We start from the raw sequence: 17,353 nt of genomic DNA, 5'->3' as shown, positions 1-17,353 counted from the left end.
ACTTCACAGGTTGTCGCTTTCATACGAGGCCAGGTTGTCCATGTCGGTATAATGATCGGCAGCTCACCTCGCGCCCGGCTGTGAGCGAGCGTACCGACAAAGGAGGGTGCACGGTCGAACTGCTCGGGGCAGTGACCCGTGAAAGAACAACAGAAAGGGGTGCGAACCGTGACAACGGCGCTAGTCCTCCCCGAAGTGTCTCACCGACTCAGCATTGCTCACACCAGACCGAATAGTAAGTATGCCTTTTGAGGATCATTACGACAACAGCTCAAATGATTTGAATCACGATGCGGCCCGATCATGCTGCGGACCAAGTTTGACGACTCCTGTGCTCAGACATAGGCCACTTAGCTCAGCTGGTTAGAGCGCATGCTTAACACGTGTATCTCCGGATAGCGGATTACGCATGAGGTCGGCGGTTCGATCCCGCCAGAGGTCATTCTTTTGCGTTTTCAGCACCCCGAGCGCTTTTATGGATTGCGAGACCTGGGAGATGACCAGGCTAGGTCAGTGTGGTACGCAAATGCGCGCCAAATAAGCATACATGTCAGATAACACACATAGATGCGATACAACATCAACCGTTGACACCGAGCCGGTCCGCGCGGCGACGCCACTCGTCGAGCCTGCGCTCACACTGCTGCACATAGTCTAGGAGGACAGGGAGGTTTTCCGGCGTGAGCGCGATGACGTCGGGCCCGCGCGGCCCGTGGTCTGAGCGGCAGCGTGGTGTCTCGTCGCCCACGGGCGGGAGCATTTCGCTCGCCCGCGCAGGCGACGACGTCGCGCGCGACGGCGAGCACTCGGACGGATGTCCGAGGCCGCGCACGCGATTCTTAAGACGCAGCGTCGCGTCCGAGTCAGCAGGCGGGGGAGAAGGCACGACGGCCGCATCGCCCAGTGTCGGCGTGGAAGGCTGCGCGGGGAACACCGTGCCGCCGTTCTGCACGCTGCCCCTTCGTCGCGTCGAGCCGTCGTCGACGTTGACGCCGACACCGTACGGCTTGCTGTTCGACTTGAGTCTCGTCAGCGCCGGAATGCTCGGTGGGCGTTGCAAGGCATGTGTGGGCCTGCCGTTCTCGGGCGAGAGCCGTGCCGGTGTCGGCGGGGCGCTGTCGCGCAAGCTCGGCTGCGAGCCGTTCTCGCCGACGAATGGCGAAGTGGGCGGCGTCGCGCGCACCAAGTCCGACCAGTTGCCCGAGCCTGGGCGGAACATGTTGCGCAAGCTTGGTCGGCGGCGCTTCGGCGTGGTGGTAAACTCCTTGCGAGGGCTAAGCCCACCAGATGCCGCGCTCCGCTGCGTGTGGAACTCGTCACTCGGGCCGCTGGTGATCGGCGGTGATGCTGGCGGGGACGTATACTTCTCAGCGGCCAGGAGGTTGATGGGCGCAGGTCTCCTGCGCGGCGGCTTGCCTCTCGGCGCTTTAGTGGGTGTACCAGTGCTCGGGGTGTTGGATTTCTTGAGGCCGCGAAGGAACTCGCGGAGACCCGCCAAGCCGGTCTTCTTTGGCTGGGCCAACACCGCAGCCGTGTTCGGTGACGGGTACCCAGGCGAAGGGAATATGTATGTCCCCTCAGGTGAGGGTGTCCCATGCGCGCCACGGGGTGCAACAAGAGTTCTTGGCGGCGTTGGCAAAGGGGGAGGGGCGGCGGAGACCGGGACAGCAGGCATCGACATGTGCTTGGCTCTGCGCGCTGTCATGGTAGTAGCATGACGTTGGTCGACAGACGGCACAACCGACTCGCTGCGGTCCACCGGTGTCCTCAACATCGTGCGCAGCACCTCGAGCTGCCGCTTGGACAGGTCGTGACGGCCTGTTGATGCCCGGCCAAATTCGGGTGGAGGCGACGCTCGCGGTGGTCCATTGCTGGTAACAAGGAACACGTCCCGCGACTCGCCCGACGCTGTGGACGCGAACGAGGACATGCTCGCCCCAGATACCTGGCGCAAAGCTTCGCCTGCGACCCGGGCGTCCTCCGTTGCCAGCGTTACTCTTCGGGGATTCGGCACGGCGCTTGCAGACGCGCCGTCCGTGCGTGTTGAGCCAACCTCAATGAGTACTGTCGCCATCTCCCACCACTGCGCATACTCGTCCTCGAGCGCGGCAAAAAGTCGTGTCTCAGACTGTGACCCGTTCGCAAGGATGTAGTCGCACACTCGATCATGAGACTCAATGAGTGACTTGAGCGCTGGCGTTAATAGCATGTAAACGCTTGCGACTCACCCTCGACGCCCCCCGCAAACTTCTTGACTGCGCCGATCCCGCGCTTCAGCTCTTTCTGCTTAGCAAGCACACTGTCTGGAATGACAAAGTCACCAAATGACATCCTTCGACGCTCCCTCGGGCGCTTCCGCGCCGTGGTCGTCGGCTCGTCCCAGTCATCCCAGACCTCAGCCTCGACGTTCTTTGCCTTCGCCTTTACGGGTGACGCCTGGGGCTTCGCAGATGGTGATAATGTTACCTTGGCCTCTGGGAGTGGTACTGCTACCTGCGCCGGGGCTGCAGGTGGCACTGTGACTGGTGCCCCAGGCGGGTGCTCCACAGTCGTGGGGCTCCCAATATCAATCGAGCTAGCGGAGCTTGCAGAGAGCGCGCTTGGAACACCTTTGTCCATCGTGGGCAGCTTGGACGGTGAACCTGCCACTGGTTCGAGTCTGTGCACAACTTGGGCTTGCTGTATGACGGCGATCTCCGACTCTATTGACGACGTCGAGGAGGTAGAGCCAAACTTCCAGCCTCCCGAAAGCCGTCGTCCATGCTTTTTGGAGAAGGATGTGATGCGCTTGAGTGTCGTGTGCCCAAATCCGTTGCTGCTCATACTAGTTTGCGACAAAGAAGTTGCAGGTGAAGTGGGGTCGGTGTGGGGGACAACAGATTGCGACAAGATCGACGAAGAAGGGATTCTCACTGGCTCGGGGCGTTGGTGCTGATCAGTCCCCAACACTGGGACGCTGGCGTTCACCTCTCTGAACCGTGCGTTGGATATTTCGCGCGGGGGCGGCTGCACCGAAACCGGACGGACGCGCCGCCTCCGTCTGGGCGTGGTAGACCCATTCTCCTCCGTCTCCGTGTCGCTGCCAGTCGGGCCACTCCGCGAGGTGGAAGCTACAGGGCTGAGTTGTTGGGCCATTACGCGGTATGGTGACCCGGCCGCAGTGTTTGGCAGGTGGAAACCGGGCGAGAATGTCCTTGGAGCCGGCACGTCACTCTGGGCAACTTTAATCGGGCTAGGACGTCGGGGTGTGGTCGCTCCGCTTGCCGATGCCGTACTTGGTACGAGACTCTGTCGTGACGCCGAGTGATGCAGGCCGCCGCCGAATACCTTGCTCGGGGCCGCACCCATAGTCACATTGACTGACGAGGTGGACGCGCCCATGGGTGAGACAACAGACGCAACGCTCCCGTGGCCATTGCGCATAGCGTATATTGATGCTGAGCTCTCTTGCGCGTGGCGCATCGCGTACATGGATGCTGAGCTTTCCTGTGCGGCGCGCATCGCGTACATGGGCGATGGACCCTCGTGCGCGTGACGCATTGCGTGCATCGATGGCGAACTCTCTTGCGCTTGACGGAGCGCGTAGACAGCTGGCGAGCTCTCCCTAGTACTGCGTGATGCGTACACAGACGTAGAGCTCTCCTGTCCGGTGCGGAGGGCGTACGGGTGAGGAGGATGGGGCAATGGGGGCGGCGAAGGGGTACTGTGTTTGAGCGCGGCAGACAGATTGCTCGAGGAGCGCCGGAGCATGGCGGTTAGTCGATGTACTGGCGACTTGGAGGTGGAGGACGGCGAAGAGGACATGGCTGAAATCGCGGACGATGACCCCACGCTGGGCGTTCGCATGTTTGGGGGCAAGGGCGGGACTGGTGGCGCATCGTCCAGCGTCACTTGCGTTGAGAGATTACCAGTAGACGAGGAGCGTGGACGCCGGGGCGGGGTGGCGGCTGATTTATGAGCTGAGGAATAGGGTGCCGAGGGGTTACGTTCATGCGAATACCTACCGTCGATGTTGGTGCTTGTGCTGGTTGCGGCGCCGGACAGGCGTTTCCAGAATTTTGGCTTCTTGAGTTGCTCCGATGAGGGCGAAGTGTGCAGCTCTTTGGCTAGTGACTTTGCAGGAGACTTGAGCACACCCTTGGTGGGACTTTGTGGTCGCAACGGAAGCATGGAGGTGCGCCGCAGCCGACCTGTTCCTCGGTGAGAGTCAGCGAGGTTGGGTGAGCTCTTGTGTGCCGGCGACGCGCCATGCAAACTCAAGTCGCCGCTGTCGCTCTTGGTAAACGATGTGGACGACCGCTTGCTGAGTGTACGGGCGGGCGACGCGGAAAGGTCGGCGCGGAGATTGCTAGACGAGCTCGAGTTTAATGTGAGTGGCATGCGTCGCGCTGGTGCCGAGGGCAATGTCGGGGACTGGGAGGGTGAGGAGCGCGGGAGCTGGAGTAGTGCAGCGGGACGCTTGTGTGAGTTTGGGCGTGAGGGGAATGCCGATGATGATGTCGACGCGAACCCCGTCGCGCTCCGTGATGGTCCTGGGTCGTCCCAGTCCTCATCGAGACTATCGGAACTGTCGAGGGGGCGAGGGAAGCCATTGTCGCGCGAGCAGCTGGCCAGCGCCAGCCCCTTGAGCGCGGGGCCAGGAGCGGGGGATCGTTTGGGCTTGACTGGGAGAGAGAACTCGAAGTCATCGTCCCAATTCTCGGTCACGACCTTGCGCCGGACAGGAGGTGTTGGTGTCGCGGGCACGACGGTGGCAGTGAGGGTGCCGCCCGACGACATGGGCGGCGATGGATGTGGGGCGGCGGGGATGATGGATGTGAGCCTGTGAGAATGAGGATGAGGAGGGAGGTGGGTCGGGGACTTTGTTTATAGAAGAAGTACGCGTCGGAAGATGCGGTTGAGGGCGAGTGAACGACTGAGACAAACACAATGGACGTGGTGGAAGAGGGTGCGGCGAGAGGTACGTGTTGATGAAAGATAGGTAGTATGGGTAGAGTAGAGTGAGAGTGAGAGGGAGTGAGAGTGATGGAGATGGCGATGGAGATGTTGTGGATGTCGAGGATCAGAGGACGAGGACGACGACGAGGACGAGGGGGGGAGGGAAGCAAGGAGCAAGGGGGGGTGCGGATGATGGGATTGTGGTTTCACCTTGGGCTGTTGTGTTCCTGTTTAGCACTAATACAAGTTGTTATTAGAGAATTGTAATAATCTATCCATCATCAAATGAGTATCCCCTCACCCCTCTGCTCTAACGGGTGCGACGCGTTCTCCTCATTCTTGTCATCAGAGGCACTCGCCGTTACTCCTCCCCACCCCCCCCGCCAACTCTACTCGCTCCCTCATTTTATCATCTCATCACTTGGTCCTCCCCATCATTTCTCTCGGCTCTCTTGTAATCTCATGCATATCCCCATCTTCCCACCCATCGTTACATGCCACGGAGCATGGCGGCGTGGCGCGCGGCGGCCACTTCTCTTCTTCGGGAGCAAATGTCCTTGACGCCACCCCCTCATGTTGACCAGCCTCATCCAAGCGAGCTGCGGCTTGACAGAAGCGTGTTGCGTCTAATTCCTGCAAGCACAACAAGTCGGTTGCGATCAAGTGGACGCATGGGGAACAAGCTGGGCGGTCCAAATGGTGATCGCTTCGCGAAAGTTGTCGATTTCTAATGCATTTTCGCCATTTGACAAGAGTTCCAGAAGAGGGCGCAGACGATGCCCCCAGGTGGCCTGCTGCCAGGTAGGTCGAGCGCGGCGAGATTGGCGCCAATTCGCTCAGTCATGTCCGACTGGTTGGGTCGACGCGAGAGCTGGCTTCCCTCTGGCCTCGGGACTCTGAGACTTTACGGCGGGTCAGGCTGGCTGTTGTATGTTGTACGCTCTTGCTATCTGCCAGCGATCTCTACCGAATGTCGCGACGATTATGGCCGATCACAAACGCTTCGGCGGCATCAGCTAAACCGTGTCGACCAACTTACTCGGGGGTATCAACGACCCTCAAATCTCATCGTGCGTCGCGCCGGTGTCGATCCGCGCCGCGAGGCTTCCAACCCATCGCGCAGCCTGCTGGCGCGCTGCGGCCACGACAGCGCCCCACCCGCCCTTGGTCCCGACGCGGCGGTTGATGCGCTGCAGCCAAGCCGTGTTTAAGGCGAGAAGGAGGATGAGCGCAACAGCGCCTACCGTTAGTGCTCTAGGGGGGGAGGAAGGCAAGGAGGATGCAACGTACCGAGCACCCATGGGCGGTAGAGCGCCCAACGCGACGGCTTGAGGCCACGTCGCTTCATGCTGTTCACCATGTCGCCGCCGACACTGTGCGCGCCCGCGTCACCCGGCCGGGGGACGGCGCGGCGGTGGTTGATGGGCCGGCGCGATGTTCGGATCGGCAGGCCGTCCATATCACACTGAGGAATAGGGCTCCGTGAGACTGCTCTACTGCGTCGCGCCGTGTGGCTACGAGCTGCGAGAGTGAACTACAACTGTCCACGAGTAGACGGCAGCGCAGTTGTAGAGAAAGAGGGAGAATGCCAGACATCAACTGTAGAGAGCTAGACCTTTGGGTGGAGGAAAGAGACGGAAGCAACGGTGCGGGGCCACTTTTGAGTTGAGCGCGATGACGCCAAGTCATCACCGCCGCTTTCATCCACCGCTGTCCAATCTACACCCCTCCATCATCCATCTCCAGCCATGTCGTCGCTCGACGCCACGCGCGACTGGCTCAAGAACGTCCTCCGCCCATATCCGAGTCACGAGCGTATCCTCTCCGAGGTACTCGGCGTGCTCAGCTCGTATCGCACCCTCCAAGTCAAGACGGATGCCTTCAGTGAGTCCGCCACCACCACCTTTCGCCTTCCCCCCGTCTCCTCCGCGCACTAACGCACAGCGTTCGACTCGGGGCAGACTGCCCTCCTCCTCCTTCTGCACGGTACACTGCCCATCAACTATCGTGGTGCGACGTACCAGATTCCGGTCCACGTTTGGGTGCCCCATGAGTATCCCCGCCGACCACCTATGGCCTTCGTTGTGCCCACGAAGGAGATGGGAGTGCGCAAAAGCCGCGAGGTGGACCCAGGAGGCCGCGTGCGCGAGGAGGTTGTCGAACATTGGTGGGCGAGCTGGCCAGTGAGTTGTGGTTCGGGTATCTTCCTCTGTCTTGCACCTCAGGCGACAAAGCATCGTGCGACGAGGCATAGCAGGCTCGGCTCTCAGTGCAACGGGCGGCTAACGTCAGTCCCCTAATCGCGACATTCCCACTCTCCTCAACAAGCTCGCCGAGATCTTCTCCGCCACGCCGCCCGTATACGCCAAACCGCCTGAAAGGCCTTCCTCCCAGCCCCGTTCCCCTGCCCAGTTATCCGCGCCGCAGCCCGTTCCTCCCCCAAGACCATACTCAAACGGCGAAGCGCTACCAACATATGCGCGCCGACAGGGCTCTTTGCCGGGCTCAAGCGACCGCGCTTCGCCCACGCCGATGCCTGGCTCGCCTCCCGTCCCTCTCCGACCTGGACAAGTGCCACCCGTACCACATCGCCCGCAGTTTCCACCCCCACGCGCGGGGACGCAAAGTCCGCAGCCATTCTCGCCCGTGTCGTCGGCCGGCGGGGGGTCATGGCATGGCCCACCGGTGCTGCCTGCACCATTCCTGCCAGGCCAGCATGGCCCCCTAGGTCAGCAGCCGCCTCCCCCACCACCTCCTCCCCCGCAGATGCCGATGCCGCCATATCCCCCGCAGCCGCCTCCTCAGCAGATGTGGAGTCCAGTGCCAGGGCTGGCGCCGCAGCAGCAGCAGCCTCAACCTCCTCAGCCTCCGCCCCTTCCTCCCCATCTCCAATCTCCTCGGCAACCTGAGCAGCCTCAGCACCCTCGGGAACCTCAGCATCCTCAGCCTCCCTACGGTCAACCGGGCCCAGGCTATCCCCAGTATGCCCCGCAGGCCTTCCAGCAACCCCCGCCTCCCACCCTACCCCCGCAACGCCCACCAGACCTCATGTCGTCGTCTCCTGAGACAACAACCGCTGCTCTCCCGGACCCCGCCGACGCGCCACCCATCCCCCCTTCCAAGCCGCCCCCACCCTCGGTGCTGCATCTGCACGCCGTCCTCTTGCCTCACCTCGCCGCCTCCCTCCCGCCACTCATGCACTCGCTGCAATCGCAGAAGGCGCAACTCGTCGAGCGACGCGAGGATCTCGCGACCGGCGAGCCGGCAATCCGAGACGAGATGGCGCGCCTCGAAGCTGTCAAGAAGGTGTGCGATGCCGTCGGTGGGCGCATGCAGGAGGTCGTAAACAAGGGGGAGGCGCGCGTCGCGGAGCTCGAGCAGCGCGGCGACGTGAGCGTCGACGAGGTCGTGTGCAGCATCTCGATCGTGCATAATCAGTGAGCCAAGGTTTGTACAGGCTGACACCAGACTCGTGGATCTCGTGGCGGAAGACAACGCGCTCAGCGACACGATGTATCATCTTACGCGAGCGCTCGACGCCGAGCGCATCGACCTCGACCGATATCTCAAGGCCGTGCGGTCGCTTGCGCGCGAGCAGTACATGAAGCGCGCGCTCATCGAGCGCATTCAAGAGGGCATGGGACAGGCGTCGTGGTCCTCGTAAGGCCATGCGCTGCCTAGTTTTAATAGAGTGTCATTAGCATGTCATACGCAGGTAGGACTAAGATGCATAGCCTAATCCAACAGTCTCACCGCGACGCGCCACGCGCATGATGTGCGTGATCGCGATCTCGCTCATGGTGGTGGCGCGCATGCTCAAGCACCTCCCTGACGAGTTCGACCGTCTCGCGGTCCTCGTCGTCCTGCCCGACGCCCGGCGTGGACGCGACGGCGACCTGGTCGTCGACGGCCTTCTCAAGCAAATCCCACTGCTCGTGCTCCTCCTCGTGCTTCTGCACCCACAAAACATACTCCGCCTCGCTCCACCCATGCACTTCGTGCGGCAAGCGCAGCGGCGAGCGCACAATGATGTGGTGCAGCACGATGAGGGGCGGGAGATGCACGGTCTCGACGGGATTTGTGAGGCCCGCGCGGTCCGCGAACAGCAGGGTCCGGAAAGTGCGCAGCGCGAGATACTCCCCTCCGATGTCGGCGACGCGCATGCCCCCGCGCGCACCCTGCACTCTGCCCGTGTTGAGGAAGTTCTGGAGGCCCATCTCGAACTCGGTCATGTTGCCCGTGAGCTTGAGGCGGCCGCTCTCGCCCATCGGGCGCGCGATCGACGCGTGCAGCAAGAACGTCGTGATGAGGTACTTGCTCAGCGAGAGAACCCTGGTGTCAGCTGTGGAGCGGGGTGACGCACCATTGCCGCATAAAGTCGCCGAGCGACGAGCGGCCGAGCACCTCGAGACGCAGGAAGGTGAGCTTGTCCAGCAGGTCTTGCATGTACGGGCTGCTGCTGCCCATGGCCATGGGGTCCATGGGCTTGCTGAAGTCGACGCGGTGGATGCGGGCGAGGATGGCCGAGAACTCGCGCTTGATCGCCACGTCGAGCGCGTCCGTCACGCGCACATACGTCTCCTCCAGCGCCCGGACGGGCGGCGCGATGATGTCGGCCACCTTGGACCCGAAGCGGGGCTCAAGTGCGGAGAGGTTTAGCGTGCAGTGGTACAGGCAGCTGATGAGTTGGGCGTTGAGGATCTCGGCGGGCGTCGCGGTCGGCCCGATGAGAGACGTGGCGGTGAAGTCGCGGACGAGCTGCATGTCAGTTGCACACACTTGCGTTCAATCAAGCGAGGAAATACGCACCGCTCCGTCAACCCTTGTCTTCAATGTCGTGAGTACTTTGACGGCGTTGCGCGCAACAGTGCGGACAAGAAGGGGGTCGAAGCGCGCCGAGTCGAGTTCGTTGATGATGGCGCGTGCGATGTTGACGCCTTCGGTTGCACTCGGTGCTGTTGTCCTCGGGACGCTGTAATGCGACATGGCAGACGAAACGGCGTCAGACATGCGCGAGGTGGAGCGCGAGAGGTACAGCGATTCGAAGGTCGACACAGAGCGCAGGGCCAGGACTGCTTCGGGGCTTTGTGTCTCGCGCGTGTAGACTGTGTCGGTGTGCACGGCGATCTTGGCGAAGAAGTCATGGAAGAGGCGTAACAAACGAGGATATCCGGTGCTGAGGGCCTGCTGAAGCCACCCATTGGCTGACGTTAGCTGCGACACGAGCCTCAGAGCGTACCTCGGGCCGCGTCTTTGCACTGTGACTCGAAGGCGGTTGCCAACGTCGTCCAGAAAGTGAAGCTCGGTTTCTCGTCCAGTTTCTGTCGTGAGCTCCTGGTCAGCAACCCAGCCTACCTGCATCACCTCCTCGAGGAACTCCGCGTTCGTCACCGCGTCGCGCTTGATGCGCAACACCTTCTCGAGCGTGTACACCTTGATGCAGCACGCCGCCACGTCCTCGATGACGCGTTCGAGGCGGGTCCACAGCACAGCGGTCCACTGCGCAGCTTGCGAGCTCGCGGGCTCCGTCTGCTGGCGCGAGCGCGTCGTGAAGCGGATCGCATGCGATGTTTCTGGCGTCAGCTCAATCTCAAAGTCTCATCCGCGAAGCTTACCCTTGCCGGCCACTTCACGGCCAATGGCCGCAGAATCGAATGCGCGCTGCACACGCAGCGTGACCGTGTCATTAAGGTCGGCGACGAGGTTGGCCACGAGGTCTGGAAGGAGGCGGAGGTTATGTGCTGTCTGGAGCGACGACGAGATGAGAGGCTGGTTGAGATTCGCGAGGCCGGAGCGCACCATGCTCTCCATCTCAGTGATGATCGTGTCGCGCGCCTTGTCCACGACAGGCTCATACGCTTCGACAAACTCGAGGCTCTGCAGCGGAAGAGGGGCGGTCGAGTTCTCGCCCTCGTCTCCTTCACCTTCCCCCTCGGGCGGGGCGAGGAGTGCGTCGAGCTCGGCGACGCTCAGCGCCGCCTTTGCCAGCTCGATCTCCTTCTCGCCCTCGCCCGGCGCCGGCGTGTTCGTCCCGCTGCCCGACGCGGGCGCCGGCGCGGCCTTCAGCCGCTCCATCTGCCCCTCGAGACGGCGGGCGACGAGGACGAAGCGCGCCGCCCGTCTCGAGAGGTCGGACGCGAGCGCGAGGAGCCGCAGCCGCCGCACGAGGAGCGCGAGCTGCGCATGCGGGGTGTGGATCTTCGTGTGCAGGCGGTCTATGCTGGACGAGAGCGAGTTGAGCGACGAGCGGATGGGCGAGAGCTGCGAGCTGAGCGCGAGCGACGTCGTGAGGTGCGTCAGGAGCAGGGGGTAGGAAGTGGTGATCTGGGATTAGTTGAGAATGGGCGGAAAAAGCTGCTCACCTCTTGCCGCAACTGCTTAGTGACGTCTTCCTGGAAGATTAGCTGCGCGCCGGCCGGGGGCACCCACAATTCCGTAGTTGAGTCGGGCAACCTCGAGCCCAAGATCGCCCTTCTCCTCCTGCCGTCGGCTGAGCCCGGCGTCGCCCTCCTTCGCCGTCGATCCTGATCGTGGCCTCCCAGCGTCCGGGTCATACGCCTTGCCCTGCAGTACGGCGTTGGCGTAGTCGTGGACGTCGAAGCGGTCTGAGAGGAACGCTTTGGTGTCTGAGGTCAGGGGCACGCCGTTGGAAACACGCACCGATGAACGACTCGGCTACTGTCGAGCGCCGGCGTGGTGTGCGCTCGACATGCAATTCAGACATGCCGGGCGCGTGAGGATCGTGAGGTGAGTGCAAGTTCTGAGAGATGAAGATGAAGTGGTCACGCTTCAAGCCGATACCGTGTCTGGGTCGTCGTACCACGTGGAGGTCCGGGGTACCCCGCATTCCACTTCGCTGACGATCACTCAATCTATGCAAAAACAGTACATGCCTGATCAATTCTCCCCATCTAAGTACGCTTCCGCTTGCCCCGCCCGCCCGACTCAGCCATCGCCTCCTGGTGCTTGCGCTTGATCGCCTCGGTGCGGAGGTGTGCCTTGCGCTCGGCGCGGATTTTCTCCGCGCGCCGCTCCTCGCTCTCGTCGACCTTCTTGCGGTGCGCCTTCCGGTCCTCCTCCTTCTTGGCGTGCCGCCGCGCCTTCTTGTCCTTCTCGAGGCTCTGGATCTGCTGCAGCAGCGCGACGGCCTTCTTCTCCTCGTCGCCAAGCACGACCGCCCGCGACTGCATGTATGTGGGCTTGTTCTGCGCCTTCATCATCTTGGGCTTGGACGCGTACGGCAGGTCGGCCTGGAGCTTGCGCGGAATCTTGAGGGGGTTGAACTTGCGCGCGCTGCGCTCGATCGTGCGGTATGCCGAGTTGGGGTCAAGCGGCGTGTCGACCTGCTCGTCCCGGCGGATCTGGCCCGTGAGGCGCATTGCCTGCCACGACTTCTTGTCGGCGAGCAGCAGCGATGTCACGGGGTTGTACAGCTTCTTCGGCTCGATCGAGTACCATGCGCGCAGGAAGACGATGTCCGACATGAGGATCTTGTCCTCGAAGGTCGCGCGGAACGCGCCGTCCGGCTTGGCCAGCGCGCGCTTGACTTGGCCGCGGATGCCGGAGACCGTACGGATGTTGGCACCCTCAAACTTGGCCACCTCGAGCGCCGAGTTAAACATGTCCTTGATGAAGGCCGTGTTCTTGAAGATCTTGTATGGCGTGCCCGTGAGCTTGAGCTTCTTGACAATCTTGGTGCTGCGGTCAATGTCGAGCACGACACCCGTCGCCGAGATGCGGAAACCAGGGACATCGTCCGCAAGCGAGTTGAATGCGGCGAAACCTGTGTTTGGCGCGCTGACCGGCCCATAGAATGTCGCGAAGCAGTGCATGTGCTCTGGCGTGTACTTGAGCATGCGGTTGCGGATCGAGTGGTCGTCCAGGTGATACAGCGGAAGTGTCTGGAAGCGCCGCCAGCCCAGCGAGAAGATGAGCGGGTCGTTCGTCTTGAGCGTCTTGGTGAACCAACGGTGACGCTTGATGCGGACGGTGATGAACCCAAACGCCTCTTCGGCCTGGAGCAAGCCGCCGACGATGATCGGGAACTTGGGGTCAAAGTTCTCGACAAGCTCGCACGGCACGTTGTCGATCTCGAGGCGGACGTAAGAGCCCGAGCGGAAACCCTCGATCTGCGCTCGCGCGTTCGAGTCCATTCCCTCGAACTCGGCCTCATTCATCTCGCGCTGCTTGGCCATCTCGGCCTTCTGCTGGTCGTAGAAGTCCATTTTGCCGCCCTCGCCGTCCGAGTCGTCGTCATACTGCTCGTCAAACTTGGCTGCGAGCGCCTTCTTCTTCTTGTCGAGCGCATCTTGGCGAACAGCCTCCATTTCCTCGGCCGACTTGGGCGCCCCAGCCGGCTTGACACCGACGTAGGGGACGTTGTCGCCGTCCTCATCGCCCTCCAGGTCCTCAAAGTCACCGCCCTCCTCTTCGTACGGCAAGCCCTCAGCCGTCTCCTCGCCCATCTTGCCGGAGATGAACATGCTCTGCAGCGAGTCCAGCAGCGCCCCATCGGACCAGCGCGCCTCGAGCGCTGCAGCATCGACTGACACCTTGAGTTGGTCGTCGTCGCCCGAGTTGTCGTCGCCCGATACCCGGAAAAAGCCCTCGTTCTCAAGGGCCATCTTGCTCGACTCGGCGTCGGCAGACGACGGCCGCGTTTTGCCGGCGGCAATCTCCTCGGGTGACAGCTCGTCGCCGTAGATCATCGACATGAGGTCCCGCCGCCGCTGCATGCGCTCCGCAAATCCAGCGGCCGCACGCTGCGCAAGGTTCTGCTTCCACCGCGGCACGTCCTCCATGTCGCTGTCGACCTCGGCCTCGTCGCCCTCATACTCTTCGTCCGACAGATCGACGCGCTTGCCGTCCTGCTGGAACCCAGTGGCCATGGAGAGGTCGTTGTCCGAGTCCGAGTCAGCGTACATGGCACCATCTCCGTCTTCCTCGTCGTCCACGTTCATCTCCTCAATACGCGCGCCGCCATCTTCGTCGTCGAACCCGTCGTCAAAGTCACTCTCGTCCTCGTCCGCGGCACCGAGGATAGGACCGCCGGAGCGGGGATCAGCGCGACGACGTACGCGCCGGTCTCTTCGCTCATCGACGCGCAGTGCGCCGGACGAGTTGCCGAACAAGCGGATCTCCGAGTTATTGATGCCGTCGGCGAGAGTCGCGTTGGCGTCCTGCATCTCCATGACCATGCGCTCGCCCTCGCCCTTGGGCGCATCGCTGTCCTTGGAAAACGAGCCGAGGACGTTAATGTACACCGCATCTTTGTCGTACATGACGCCGCCGACATCGCTCATTGGCGCGTGGATGAGCTTGGCCTTCTCGCCCATCTTTCGGCGACGCTCCGACTCTAGCGTTGGCAGCGGGCACGGGTCGGTCAGGCGCTCGACTTCGCGCACCTCGAGGTCTCCGGCGCCAGGAATGTGGATCTTGGCGTTGCGCGCCGGCAGGTTGGGTCCACGGAGGTAGCCGTAGAGCGTGATGGTGCGGTCCATCTTGGGGTTCTTGCGGACAGCCTCAGGCGGCGTCATGTCCTGAATACGGTCTGCGAGGAGGTGCGGGTGCTGGTTGCGGAAGACGAGGGGACGGAACTTCATGGTCGACATGCAGCGCGTGAGCAGGTTGATCTCGGCGTCGGGGTAGCGGCCGTTAATGACGCCCGACATGCTGAAGAGCTTGGCGCCCTGGTAGATCTCGGTCCAGAAACGGTGCTTGATGCGCTTCTTGGTGTCCTTGAGCGTCGACTGCTTCTTAATGAGGTCGATATGCGAAAGAATGCCGATGACCTTGGGGAAACCGTGCGCCTGGAGAATGTTGAGAAACTCGAACGTCTCCATTTCGAAGCCGAAGCTGCCGTCGATCATGAGGAGCACGAGGTCAACGACTTTGCCCAGGTCGATCATCGAGTTGAGGTCGTTCCCGCACTCGACGAACGTGATGCGGCGCGTCTTACCGCTCACAACGGTGATGGGACCCTGTGGCTGCGAGGTGTTGTGCTTAGTGTAGCGGCGGACAAGGGAACGGATGAGAGTGGTCTTTCCCACTCCGGGTGGGCCGACAATGCCAACGACGATGGGCGGCGGAGGAACGCGACCTTCGTCCATCCCCTGCCCCTTCTGAGCTGTGACCTTGCGTTCCTCGGGGTTACGGTTCACAAGAGGGACGTGGAGACGCTTCTGGTCTTTCTCGGCGGTTCGCCGCGCGGCGATGTTAGCTGATCGCCATGACTGACTTGTGAAGGCCTGGAGTCAGCTCTGTGGGTCCTGGCAGCTACCTTTGGGTTGTAGCCTTTAGCAGAGGAGCGGTCGATGCCGGCGGCCTTGTCCTTCTTTTCGGCCTTTCCTCCCGCTGAGGGCTTGCGATGAGCCCGATGGGATTGCTCTGCCATGGCTGAGATGGTGAAGGATAGATGCAAGTGACGGCTGCGAGGTGAGCTGCTTCATCAGGCGTTCCAAAATCTCAATTGAGCGGTGGAGGTCAACCACGTGGTTAAGGTGGAGGTGCTAATAGTACAGGGCTGTAGATCTGGATGCAAGCTTCCGAGGTGCACGAGATTACCCTCCACGCCCAAAGGACGATGAGCGTCATGCAGCCTAACACAATGATGCATTGACCTCTCCGTCTCCTCACTTCTCCTCGACGGTCTACTGTCAACAATACCTACAACAATCAACTTTTGTAACCAACCCTGTCCAGAGTCGCGGGTGTGTCGAGGTTGACCGCGACGTACCTCTCTTTCTCATGCTGTCTTCACCTCTATTATAACCGGAAGCTGCTCGAGGTGCTGAGCCGCGGTTCGCTGAGGACCTGCGGATGCTGTTTGACGAAAGGATGGTCCGCAAGAGTGTATGGTGCGTCGACCATGCGGAGGCGCACTGGTGCTGGGGAGAGTGAAATGGACTCGAGCACTTCTTGGTTGGCTGGCGTCAGTTGCCTAGTGCTAAAGGTAATAGACCAGAACCTCACGTTCAGTGGCCTCGAGTGTGGACTGGGGGGCGCCCTCGGCTTTCCTAAACGGCTTTGTGATTTTGACGATGATGCGGGCGAAGACTCCGAGGCGCTGCTCGGCGGGCTCAGTGCTTCCTTCGGCGGCGGCGCTTTGCATGGTGCTCGCTAGTGGCGCGGTGAAGGTTGCGAGGCGCGATGTCGCACGGGGCTGAGTAACTGCGTCTTCCTGTTGTTGAAAGGTGGTTGTGAAAGAGATCGGAGGAAGGAGAGATTGAGAGATGAGACGATTGTTATTGCAGCTCGCCGAGGATACGACATGCGTGCGGATCGGATCCGGCACGGTTCGCGGCGCGTATATTGTGGTGGCGTCTCCGGAGCCGGCTGGGGGGGTGGTTCAATCCTTGGTGCGCGACCTAGATGCATGCTGCGGTGATCTGGATACCATAAGTCGACGCCGCGGTGAGCTAAGTTGCGCCATCCTGCACCACTTTGGCGGCGGGGCCGCCGGATCGGGGACGCGATCTCGCCTGTTGGACGCGTATTTGTCTTGCCCTGTTGAACATTGGACGTCGTGCGGAATGCACGGTGTCCTGCACTTGGCGTGGCCGGCGCGTTCTGGCAGCTGGCGCGCGTGGCGGGGTGGCCATGGGCCATGGAGGATCTTGTGGATGTTGATAATGGAGTTTATGCGTTTCACGATGTTCAGATGATGACCAGCTGACCAGATCAGCAGATCATATCCAGGCACGCCTTCCCATGTCGCTCCGTTCCGTCGCTTGACATCACCACTCATGCCAGTCTCAACACACCCTCGCCGTTGCCCTCTTCACTCGGACTAGGCGCGACGCATACAACCTACTCAGCTACTCACGCACGGCTTAGCGCCCTCGTCTCGTCAGAGTGCGTGGCCTCGACGCCCCGCTGATTCCAGCTCGACTATCATGGCACTCTCCTCTGACATCGCCGCCCGCGCTGCCGCGGGGAAGACGCCCATCCCGCCCAAGAAGATGCGAGGACCGTACGCCGCGTTCAACATCGCCGCACTCGGTATCGTCGTCGTTGCGGGCGCATATATCGGTTCCGAGCATATGCCAAGTATTCCCGACATCAACAAGTATTGGAGCAGGCTGCGGAAAGGCGGAGGTGGCGAAGGCGGTGGGCCGGCATGAGGGGGGTCTAGTAGCAAAAACAAAGGTGAGCATGCTTGGTCGAGTCAGAGCTGACGACGAGCAGCAGGCAATGCATTTGCGGCAACGCACGACTGCCTAATTGGGGGTGAACGACCAACTCACGCCGAGCGTCTAGAGATCTAGAGAGATGTCGGCCACCCAAGTGGCATGTGTCTCGGAGCGGGCTCGACGATCGACGAAGAGAAGAAAGGGTCAAAGCAGAGCAGGAGAAGAGGCTCAGTGTGCGTGTGGCCTGCTGATGGCGCTTGAAGAATGCTGCGCTCGCTACGTTC

The 17,353-nt window shown here is 61.7% G+C and overlaps 6 protein-coding genes across 6 annotated transcripts; 2 read left to right on the top strand and 4 right to left on the bottom strand.

Annotated features, from left to right (window-relative positions):
- Positions 1 to 580: 580 nt before the first annotated feature.
- COLE_03013 (uncharacterized protein) lies at positions 581 to 4,779 on the bottom strand (the record flags this gene model as incomplete). Its single annotated transcript, XM_018425334.1, has 3 exons — positions 581 to 2,193; positions 2,229 to 3,890; positions 4,005 to 4,779. 3 exons carry the CDS (start codon positions 4,777 to 4,779, stop codon positions 581 to 583), a joined length of 4,050 nt encoding a protein of 1,349 aa, XP_018279390.1.
- Positions 4,780 to 5,996: 1,217 nt separating this feature from the next.
- Positions 5,997 to 6,397, bottom strand: COLE_03012 (uncharacterized protein; the record flags this gene model as incomplete). Its single annotated transcript, XM_018425333.1, has 2 exons — positions 5,997 to 6,178; positions 6,229 to 6,397. 2 exons carry the CDS (start codon positions 6,395 to 6,397, stop codon positions 5,997 to 5,999), a joined length of 351 nt encoding a protein of 116 aa, XP_018279389.1.
- A 289-nt stretch (positions 6,398 to 6,686) lies between these two features.
- COLE_03011 (uncharacterized protein) lies at positions 6,687 to 8,602 on the top strand (the record flags this gene model as incomplete). Its single annotated transcript, XM_018421325.2, has 4 exons — positions 6,687 to 6,822; positions 6,883 to 7,121; positions 7,231 to 8,375; positions 8,407 to 8,602. 4 exons carry the CDS (start codon positions 6,687 to 6,689, stop codon positions 8,600 to 8,602), a joined length of 1,716 nt encoding a protein of 571 aa, XP_018279388.1.
- Positions 8,603 to 8,687: 85 nt separating this feature from the next.
- On the bottom strand, positions 8,688 to 11,662 carry COLE_03010 (uncharacterized protein; the record flags this gene model as incomplete). The annotated part of the gene is made up of 9 exons (XM_018422956.2): positions 8,688 to 9,270; positions 9,302 to 9,696; positions 9,748 to 10,142; positions 10,178 to 10,259; positions 10,294 to 10,511; positions 10,554 to 11,262; positions 11,301 to 11,330; positions 11,368 to 11,564; positions 11,599 to 11,662. The coding sequence occupies 9 exons, from the start codon at positions 11,660 to 11,662 to the stop codon at positions 8,688 to 8,690; spliced, it is 2,673 nt and encodes an 890-aa protein (XP_018279387.1).
- A 187-nt stretch (positions 11,663 to 11,849) lies between these two features.
- Positions 11,850 to 15,331, bottom strand: COLE_03009 (uncharacterized protein; the record flags this gene model as incomplete). Its single annotated transcript, XM_018421324.2, has 2 exons — positions 11,850 to 15,185; positions 15,218 to 15,331. The coding sequence occupies 2 exons, from the start codon at positions 15,329 to 15,331 to the stop codon at positions 11,850 to 11,852; spliced, it is 3,450 nt and encodes a 1,149-aa protein (XP_018279386.1).
- Positions 15,332 to 16,832: 1,501 nt separating this feature from the next.
- Positions 16,833 to 17,060, top strand: COLE_03008 (uncharacterized protein; the record flags this gene model as incomplete). The annotated part of the gene is made up of 1 exon (XM_018422955.2): positions 16,833 to 17,060. One exon carries the CDS (start codon positions 16,833 to 16,835, stop codon positions 17,058 to 17,060), a length of 228 nt encoding a protein of 75 aa, XP_018279385.1.
- Positions 17,061 to 17,353: the final 293 nt, after the last annotated feature.

Source organism: Cutaneotrichosporon oleaginosum (genome assembly GCF_008065305.1).
Source record: "Cutaneotrichosporon oleaginosum strain ATCC 20508 chromosome Unknown ATCC20508_contig02, whole genome shotgun sequence".
NCBI classification, from domain to species: Eukaryota; Fungi; Basidiomycota; class Tremellomycetes; order Trichosporonales; family Trichosporonaceae; genus Cutaneotrichosporon; species Cutaneotrichosporon oleaginosum.
This window is presented reverse-complemented; position numbering and strand designations above follow the sequence as displayed.